Source organism: Sphaeroforma arctica (genome assembly GCF_001186125.1).
Source record: "Sphaeroforma arctica JP610 unplaced genomic scaffold supercont1.542, whole genome shotgun sequence".
Classification (NCBI taxonomy): domain Eukaryota; class Ichthyosporea; order Ichthyophonida; genus Sphaeroforma; species Sphaeroforma arctica.
Window position 1 is genome coordinate 32791 of NW_014040016.1, and position 9992 is coordinate 42782.

Consider the following 9992-nt stretch of genomic DNA (forward strand, 5'->3'; position numbering starts at 1 on the left):
CAAATATATATATACATATATTTATAAATGATGAATTTTAATGTATATGTTCATGTGTAAGTTTATGTATATATAAACATATGTATATATATTTAAACTTTATGGTTGTATTTCAGTTGCCACGGAACATTACGTCATCTCAGCTAAGACTCTCATCAATCTGTTGGTCTCCATAGAATTGTGCTTTCGTTTTAAACTAAGTGTGCAATGCCCTTGCAATAATGTTTATGTTGATACCCCCTCCCCCCCCCATAGGATGTGTGCGATGGTGCTCATCTTTTTCTTGTGCCATGCAACTCTGAAAATACCTCAGCTGCCATCACCAACGACAAAAAACTAGATATATTGCTTACGCAAACAAAGACTTTGGAATCACTTTTATTAATTCGAAACAGGTGAGATTTTAATATGTTGCGGCTCATATTTCTTCACGTGTGTAGTGTAGGTATATTACTATTTCATAGTGTACGCTGAGAAGGTTGGAGCGAGTGTTTTATTCTTTCAACTGTGACAGGAGAATTTGACCGTGAGCAATTTTTCGACTGCGAGCAGAGTATTAAGGTGTGAATAGTTATTTTCATTTCATATAGCCTTCGAAAATAGAGACATGATGTTCTCGCACCCGAACTCCATCATATATATGCAGCTTATATATTCTTTTAAAAATTATTTATTCGTGGAGATATACTTGTCTTCTTACGGTAGTTTGTTCGCGTAACATATATAAGAGGGTAACTTTCAAAATATTCGTATATGTGTGTTCTCTAGATCATTTCTGTATCCGTTATATCGGACTTCGGATGTCGTTCCCGAATGATCCTTGATGATAAACCAATCTGTGAAAGAGAATATACGTATTTATCTCGTCTGCCCAGTAACACTTTGGAACGGGGCCTGCAACAAGCAAAGTCTACCTCAGAGGCTTTGGCGAACGATTTGCATTCGTTGCGCTCTTCGACGACGGCAGAGTTTTTGCAATTCAGTATGTATTCCAGTACGATTCCATCGGTTTGTATCTTGCGCGGTTTGCTCGAATGTGAGTAGAATAGCTTTTGCAACCAGTGATAGTGTTATCGTGTATACGGTTGGAGTCCGCAATTCTACATCACGACCCGATTCAGTATGTTGTATCAGCACTGCTCATGACGTGATGATTGCTGCCTTGCTCGTATGTGTTACATGCATCCGTCAATCCAACTCTGAGGAGTTCTAGACTAAAGCTTGAATTCGTGGATGCATTCTATAGCACAGCTGTATCTTCATTTTCCATATTCTCAGCTGAATTTTCAATATGAAAAATGAGAGTCATAAATTGGAGCCCCGGCTATTATTATACTTTAAAGTTGCCTGTTACAGTTTTTGGTCGAAAGGTCATTCATAGAATTACTTGAGTGCAAACAGTAAGTTGAACAATACCTAACCTAACCTCCCACTGTTTTGTGTATTCCGTTGGATACGGTCGGAAAATACTACTGTGAATCACAAGCAAATGTTGTGGTCGTGCGATAAATCGATATTTGCTGTGGATTCTTGTTTTGATGATGTCGTGCTATCATACCGTCGCAGATTTATTCCTTTTGTCGTCGAAAGCTGAGGTAGCTCGTCTTATTCGAAGCGAAACGGCCAGTAACAATCCCGCGGCAAAATTAAGGCGGATTGCTAGTGAGAAGGTATCAAAACAGGTTTTCTACTCGACAGTTTTGCATGTGTATTACGACTGAGAAAGTACATTTTGGGCTATGTGTTGCGTACTATTTTGATTCTCTGCCAACCTCGCGAAACTGTCGTTGGATTAGATCCTGGCCGAAGTTTTAGTGTTGGTGCTGTTTCTGTTTCTCAGACTCAAAACCACAATTTTTTTTCTTTCTCACAGCTTAAAGAATATATCAGAGCAGCCGATACGACCACAGATAATGTACATCGAGCCTGTGCGCTTGTGGACAGCCTTTCCCGCGATGTGGTCCAACTCGGTGTCAGGCCTGGAAGAGATAGTTTAGGAGAAAGTGAGTATCACCCATATGAGTGCTTTGGCAGTGCGTGCTACACTCAAGCGTTGAATTCTGTGCGCTGACTTGCTTTGTGCCTGCTGCTGTCACCATTGGTAGATTCGCACTGTCTATTGAGTAGTGTAGCGTTTGGCATCGTTAGATTGATTTCTTTGGTCGATGAGCATGCAGCGTACGCGTGATTTTCGTTGATTGGCGATTTTTTTTATTCTGGTTGTTCTATTGATTTTCAGTTACCGATGCGATGAAGTCGATTGACACAGAAGTAGTGAATTTGCGACAAATATTCGAAGAAACCGATGGTATGTTTTAAGATGAAGCCTGTTAGTGCTTGGGCGGCACACTTTCGTAAGCATTAAGTTTCGTTGTGTACATTTCTGTATTTTCTCGTAATTCTCTCTCGTACGTTGCTAATGCATTCATGATATCCAGCAGCCAATTTTAAATCTGGGCACTTCTTTTGGATAGCCAAGCCTACATGCCATGCTAATGGTGCTTGTGTGACCGTATTCTGATTTTGTCAATATAAGCCACAATTTAAAATAAAAAAATCTATTCGTTGTGCAATCTTGGGACTCTCCTTTTAAGAACTTGTGTACACTTGCATGACTCAGTAGCTCAATCATTCACTAAATTGAGTGCTTCGTATATGATTATCTTTGTTGCAGAGCACTTAAGCGCAGTTTGGAAAGAGGAACTCAGTTTAATTCTAGAAGAGGAGAATTTTGTCAAGGTACTGCTGGCGACTAGCATTTCTATACTGAAAATTGAATACTGAAAATTACTAAGAAGAAATTGCTTTAAGTATTGGAATCTTCTGGCCTCTTCTCGCCTAATTTTTCAAATATATCCTATATCATTCACTTCAACTCGCATTTCGTCAGGATGAGCGATTGAATTTGACCATACAAGAGGAGACGGTCGAAGACACCTTGCAAGCATTTGAAACGCTTACAAAGTTCATTTTCATGCGGGTATGGCAAATTGGTTTTTGTGGTTTTGTCTTATTGTGAGAGCAGATGGTCACATAAACACACCTGTATGTCTACTACGGCATTCTGGTATGTTCTCAAATCTGTCACTTTTCTGTCCTTGACTATTGTGCGGCTATCGGGATCGATGTTCAGGAACGTTTACCTAAAAAGCAAGTCATCATTCGAGTCCCGAAGGATATCAAACGAGAAGCCGCTCATCAGGTATGTTCAGCAGCACGCCCTATCGCGAACATGACTATATTTCCGAGTGATTACGCTGCCATACATTCGTGTGGTGGATGTACAGGCTTCGAAGAATGTCCGGGCGAGGATGTAGTGGATTGAATATTTCGCTGTGCTTTGTAACAAACAGATCATCCTCAGCGAACTCGAGGAGTATCCGAAGGATGAAGGGAGTATAATGGCACATTTAGCGGAGGTGAGGTGACCAAGATGTGAATTTCGAATTGGGTTTGAGCAGAATATTCAAGTGATACGCTGAGCTACTTTGTATGTTTGCGATTGTGTTTACTTTGATATATTTTAGTATGTAATTACAACTAAAAGTGCTTCGTGACCAATATTTATATATAATAAACTCCGAATCCTAGATCCCAGATTCGGTGTCGGTGTTGTTTTCGTTTAGCTCTTGTTTTTATTATCTTTGGTTTAGTCCCTATTTTAAAATTCTGTCTTTCAAAATGTCTGTTCTTGCAGACAGAGAGGCGGCGTCAAGCGCGCATCAATAAGTTCAAAGTCGACGCAGAGCAGGAAGCCTTGGGCGAGACACCTGATACTTAAGCGACCTGAAATATGAAATAGTACTACTATGCAGATCGCGTGCTACCTGAGCTACTTGCGAACACGTTAGGTTCACTCTCGGTGTTTGATAATTGGCACGCCTATGATCTGAGATTCCGTACAACGACGGTCAGATGTTCTGGCTTTTCGCGTACGTTCGCGATGTCGATTCTGTTCACGTATTCAGATTCTGTATAATCCGACTGGTGTAACAGTTCTATCGACAGTATAGCACACAACCTTTGTCCACATCCTGCGCGACCAGGTTGTATGTCTTTACATATCTGCTGTCATGCCAGTCTGCTATTCTGATTTGACAGCCAAAAATCCCACGGATACAATCCCATTGGTATTTCCTTGTACTCGTCCGAAAGCCCGTTTTTCAACAACCTGGATTTCTGGACACATCGGCGACTACGGCTGATTGTATTCCTTCAAGATAAAGTCGGAGAATTTTGAGCTCTTTCTTCACGGCTGGCCTGCCGATAGTGGTGTGTGCTGACCTATTTGAGTGTACAGCCAGTTAATAGACTCTGCCTCACCGAGCTTTGCCTGCTGCATAGCGCTCTGACCTTGCAGGTGGCCAACGTTCTGGGTCCCGGTCTGTTGTGTGTAATTATTCAACCACAGCGGTTCGTTCAAGCTGTTTTGAGCAATATGTTGCTGGTACAAACTCATATGACTCAGGTTGAGGGGCGATTCAACCGTACTCGCATATCTCGAAACGCAGTTCAATTCTGCTATGTCAGCATTAATGTTAGACTCGAGTTGTGCGACCCCATTAGGGCTCGGATTTTGATCTGTGGATGGTGCCGCCATAAGCCCCTGTGATCCGATTGATACATTGCTTTGACGACCTGATGATACCTCCTGCTGCCCGGAATTCACTAAGCCCGGGAATTGAATCGGCTGAATAGGCATCGGTTGCGTACTGCAAAACAAAACGAGGGAATCGCGAGTTAGTTCTCAAAAAGTTTTTTTCTGTCTACTGTAAAATTTAGCAAGCGCTGCAGTTTGATCGTGATTTAGTAATAAAACAGTTTGTTTGCTGAGTATCATCGCACGCGCTATGCCGCTCGTTGCATTAACACAAGCTATGATACAGTAGTATAACTGTAAGTTGTGCACAAATCGTAAAGGATAACATACCTCGAAAAACTCGACATCATGGTCGTGAAGTCAGTGTTCAATGAATGACTACCCGGTGATACAATCGGCGGGAATCCATTAACGTATCCTGATGCCTGTTGGTTGAACAATGACGTCTGTTGCAAATTAGAAGGCAGCATATTCCTAAGATATGACAGCGCTAGATATTGAGACTGCATCTCCAGTGGATCATTCTGTACCGTGTGTAGAAATACAAATGGCAGACTTCATAAGTTACGATGTTTTTTTTGAACTGAAGAAAGATAAACACATTCTTCTCATAGCAGATAAGCTATAGTCATTAAACGGTTATAGCTCATAGTTCCTCTACTCACAGTGCATACTCAACATAGTATTTGCAACGGATATTCATAGCGGACACTCAACATAATATTTTAGTGCTCGTACCTGAAGTCCTAAGTGGCGAACAAAATTCTCGAAGCTCGGCGATCCGATATCAAAATTAACATCCGGTGCTTCACTTTGAGAGGATTTTACACCTTCACCCACACACATACTACCACGCGCTGAAGTAGCTGTCTGTTGAGTACTAGCCATTCTAGCGCCGATTCCTGCCCCTATCTGAGTTCCGTTTACCAGTGGACTGCTCGTAGCCGCTGGAATTCCTTCTGGTTTATTTGTGCGAATACTAATTGCCCGAGGACGATGTACGACCGCCTTTTTCTTTCTGGGAGTCTGAGGCATTCCGTTGTGCTTGCGCTTCTTATGTGTACGCATGCACGAGTTGTTGGTGTAGAACCTTCCACATCCAGGAACATCACACTGGACACTGCGATCTATGTCTTTGAACTTGCGGCGCACACGCTTCGGCTTTTCAACTCCACCACTTGTTTGTGAAGCGAGTCCAGCTGGATCACTCGTATTTGAAGCGAGTTGTTTGTTGAATATGCCTGTTGTTGTTCCTATAGTCTGGATCATACCTAGTTCCATTTTCTGGATACTTTGATCAACTGCATTGTAATCAAACATTTGAACGTGCGATCCATTTAACGTGTTGGGCAGATTTAGATGGTCTTCTGGGACTGCCATTGGAATTGTCACTGGAATTGCCATATTGTTCGATGACAAAGATTGGATACTATAGCAGAATCAACACTGTTTCTGTGATCAGAGATTCAAGATAAAGCACGTTGTGAGAACATGCCAATATGAGGTGGATTAGCTATAGCTGTCGATATATAACTTGCTATGAGATGCGTGGTGATGCATCATCTCTCGATGATGATTTTACTGATGATGTAATGCCTAGTAGTAAATATTATAGCTCATCTTTTAGTTCCAGCTTTTTAGTCCACATGCATTTTAGTTTTTCTAGTTGCCTGCTCCAATACGATGTAACTGATTAGGGATAGCCGGAATAATAATTGGTGGCACTAAAATAGTAAATTCCAAGTCCAATCACTTAATCGGATTCGATTTTGATTTTGAATTGCATAAAATCGGTTTTAACCCTATTCTAAAACTCACATAAACATCCCAGGGCAGAGGCCAAAGAGTGCCGACTGCCGAGAGGTGTAAATAGAGATGGGGGTGTTTCTGGTTTCCCTCTGTCGTTCGAGTATTCTCGACGATACGGTTTATTTCGATAAATTTTGAAGGTACTCCTTGGTCATGACGCCCTAATTTAGTCAATATTTTGAGTTACTTTACAATGCGTATTTTCAATATGTATTCGCTACAATTCGCTTTCGCTACGATTCGCTCTCGACGATACTACTGTTGAACAAATTTGCAGTAGAATTTTACCTGGAAGGTAGAAGATTACAAGACTAATTGTTCATATATCATTTGTCTAGCTTGTAGTCAGCATCTCAGGGGTGTGATGTCCAGCGTCGCCCATACCTGTTAGTTGTACACGACCGTCCGCATAGATGTCCACCTATGTGATACAACAATCGACAATACGGAAAGCTTAATGGATGTTAACTACGCAGCGCAATAATTCATGGTTGTTTTATTTTAATGAAAACCTTAGTCAAACAATGTACAGATAGACTCAGAACTTTGCCGGGTTCCATACGAAAAACTGGCCACAATTTCACAAGCATGAGCATGATTGCACAGCATACCTTAGATATGCTACAGTTTATAAGGGAGAACTTGGACCATAGCTCCGGTGGGAACTGCATCGCTCGCATGGCGAAGTACCTGATAACATTCGCGTGGCATACGATCAATATTTGCCTGTCGTCGATTTCACTCGTGTCCGGCCGTCTGAAAAACTTTCTATATGCAGCCTCGATCCGAGCACCTGTGATAAAAATATTAAGATATATATTATTAGTTATGTTTCTAAATTTTATTCGTGTCACCGCCACAGCCACAGAAGTAAATGTTTCAAAGAATCGAAAACATTTTGGCCAAGGGAATTAGTTCGTTGCAGCATATTTTCTATTTTCTCTAGATGGTCATAGAATATCAAGTGAGGCTACATTCATATATTTCGGGAGAGAGACGCTAATATAATCTTCCTCAAGCTCCAGTTTAACACTGATGTTTTGTGTTGGTATACTTACCATCTTGATAAAAATCGGCAGCTGTGGGTCTCCACCTAGCACCACTGGTGAGAGGGATGTCTGGAGCGCCTTCGCGTAGCATTGTACAAACACTTTTTTCTGGCCAGGCAGTCACCAGTACCTCTGTTTCACTCCTAGCTTTCTGTGCTATATTGTGCTGATCGTATATGATCTCACAGGTCTCTAGCGCTCGTGTCATATTGCTGTGGCAAAGTCGGATTCTCATTAGACAGAAGTCGATTTTTGCTAGACTGAGACAGGAGTCGATTTTTGCTAGAGACATCAAGAAAAAAAATCCGGATAGATAGTAAAACACGCTCAAAGTGATAAGTGTTACATCACGGACTAGATGCGCCTAGATGCGCTCCTCTAACCTTACCTCACATATACCTCGTCGAATACGAAAGGAAGCTCGTTCAGTCGCTTCCCCTGTTGCAGAGTGTACAGAAATAAGTATTTTGAGAATTTTGAGCCAATCTCAGTGAAAGAAGTTGCTGCAGAACGAAAATAGAAGTATAATCGTACAATGAACACCGAGTATAAGAAAGAAAACAACATTGCGGGTCGATGGAGAATTACCAAGTTTTATTGCAAGCGCCAGCACAACATAACACAATCGTGGCACTATGGGAAGACAGATTTAAAACATAAAACGAACATACCACCGAGGCTGCTTGAAGTCTACCCAAGGCCGTCAGATGACGGTCTTTATCGTCATCGGCTTTCTCGTACTGCAAAAAAAGGACACGTTTGAATGTAGAACGGCGCGAACAAAAATCAGCAACAGCATCTCGAAAATAATTTGAGATAGAAGCATGCGGGCAACGCAAAGACACAAGTTGCCTTTTGTCGGAGAATGCAAAGCCACAAGTTGTGTTTGGTCCGAGGTTTGGTCCGAGGTTTGAATGGACACACCACCGTTTATGTAGAGTAATACGCAATAGAAGGTATTCAAGAGTATCGGGGTAATAGCAAATGCAGGTACTTATACTATCAGATCTACTGCAGTCTGTAGGTACCCGTCCGTGTCGGATAAAAAAAATATATTGCAACTGCGGGTACTCGTATCAACAGGCCAACTGTAGTTTGTAAGTACCTGTCCGTGTCGGATCAGATAAATCGAGCGCTTGCTCATTTGTATATCTTTTACTGGGGGTGTATCCCCTCTCTTATCCCAGTTGTTGTCCCACTGTACATTGTAGGTCTGGGGTGTCTTGTACTGCTTTGGTGGCAGCTTGTCCGTCTTCTCGGACGCTTTATCATTTGTATTTTTGACATTTGTGTTTAATGTTTCTGGTTCGTTGGGGTCTATTTTGTTTTTCGCGGATCGCAGGGCAGCTATTTCGGCTATTCCTAACACCGCCACAGCAGCTGTGCCTATTATCGCAGCAACCCTTCTTCTTAGCATGCTAGTAAAAATAATAGACACCGTTTTGTATACTTTATACGCATACAAACACACACGTTTCTATGTATACTTTATATTTACATACACGCACGCGCACACGAACACACGCACGTTTTCTGTCGATGCGTATAACGTCTTGTAAAATATTTATTTACAAATTGCTGTCTAATTTAAGGCTATGAAATTACATGTTTGTATTTTTTTTTGTATTTTGCTGTGCAATGAAAAAACAATACGCACTGAGAGAGGCTATTCCATCATCTAATAAAAAATATTAAAATTCTGTAAAAACATGCTAAATACATACAATCTACAAACATAAATATTACATACATACTGTAAATATATACTGAGATTACTACTTACATATCGAGATTGCTACTTTTGTAATACACTGTGCGAGTTTAATGCGATTACAATAATCCAATAATCTATCTCACGACGTATAACTACAGTCTGTCTAACGTTCAAGAACGATGTATATATGAAATATTTAAAAATACATAATTTAAAATTTATTAGTATACGGATATTCTATATATGTATTGATTTTATTCATACTTTAACATATTTATACAAATGTACTTTGAAAAATGTATAGATAATTATTTATACATGTTCTAACATGTGTGTATCTATGAATATACATTTACCTCTATGAATATATGTGTACCTTTATACTATCTCATATTTAGGTAAATAAATGTCTGCATTGTATCTTGATTAGTCCCAACGATATATCGGTCACCAACGTACACGTAGATCGTAATCTACATTGCATTGTATCTCGTTTAGTCAGTCAACAATGTATACGTAGATTTTAATATATGCAAATACGCAGGAATACTTTTATGCTAAAATTTTAATCGGTTGTAAACATAGTTAGCTTCAACTATACGACACAAGATTTATGTATATATAAATATATAAATATATATATATATATATAAATATAAATATACATAAATACATATATACATGTATTATACACGTTATATTTATGTATATAAATATATATATATATATATATATATATATATATATATATATATATATATATATATATATATATATATATATACTATATATATATATAAGTATAATATATATATATATA

The 9992-nt window shown here is 39.8% G+C and overlaps 3 protein-coding genes across 3 annotated transcripts in view; 1 reads left to right on the forward strand and 2 right to left on the reverse strand.

Moving 5' to 3' along the window:
* Positions 1-4804, forward strand: part of SARC_07107 (hypothetical protein) — a 6106-nt gene extending 1302 nt beyond the window's left edge. The window contains exons 2-11 of the mRNA XM_014298962.1: positions 256-395; positions 876-982; positions 1567-1670; positions 1874-2003; positions 2240-2308; positions 2675-2739; positions 2891-2980; positions 3134-3202; positions 3354-3419; positions 3698-4804. Of these exons, the coding sequence (XP_014154437.1) occupies positions 256-395; positions 876-982; positions 1567-1670; positions 1874-2003; positions 2240-2308; positions 2675-2739; positions 2891-2980; positions 3134-3202; positions 3354-3419; positions 3698-3781 (924 nt within the window). The 3' untranslated portion in view covers positions 3782-4804. The remainder of the gene's footprint in view (positions 1-255; positions 396-875; positions 983-1566; positions 1671-1873; positions 2004-2239; positions 2309-2674; positions 2740-2890; positions 2981-3133; positions 3203-3353; positions 3420-3697) is intronic.
* Positions 3627-6088, reverse strand: SARC_07108 (hypothetical protein). The gene is made up of 3 exons (XM_014298963.1): positions 5339-6088; positions 4931-5124; positions 3627-4712 (listed from the first exon to the last, which is right to left on the reverse strand). Exons 1-3 carry the CDS (start codon positions 6002-6004, stop codon positions 4250-4252), a joined length of 1323 nt encoding a protein of 440 aa, XP_014154438.1. The 5' UTR covers positions 6005-6088; the 3' UTR covers positions 3627-4249.
* Positions 6089-6485: 397 nt separating this feature from the next.
* SARC_07109 (hypothetical protein) lies at positions 6486-8987 on the reverse strand. Its single transcript, XM_014298964.1, has 6 exons — positions 8564-8987; positions 8130-8198; positions 7847-7896; positions 7468-7670; positions 7021-7202; positions 6486-6830 (listed from the first exon to the last, which is right to left on the reverse strand). The coding sequence occupies exons 1-6, from the start codon at positions 8873-8875 to the stop codon at positions 6744-6746; spliced, it is 903 nt and encodes a 300-aa protein (XP_014154439.1). The 5' UTR covers positions 8876-8987; the 3' UTR covers positions 6486-6743.
* Between the last annotated feature and the right edge of the window lie 1005 nt (positions 8988-9992).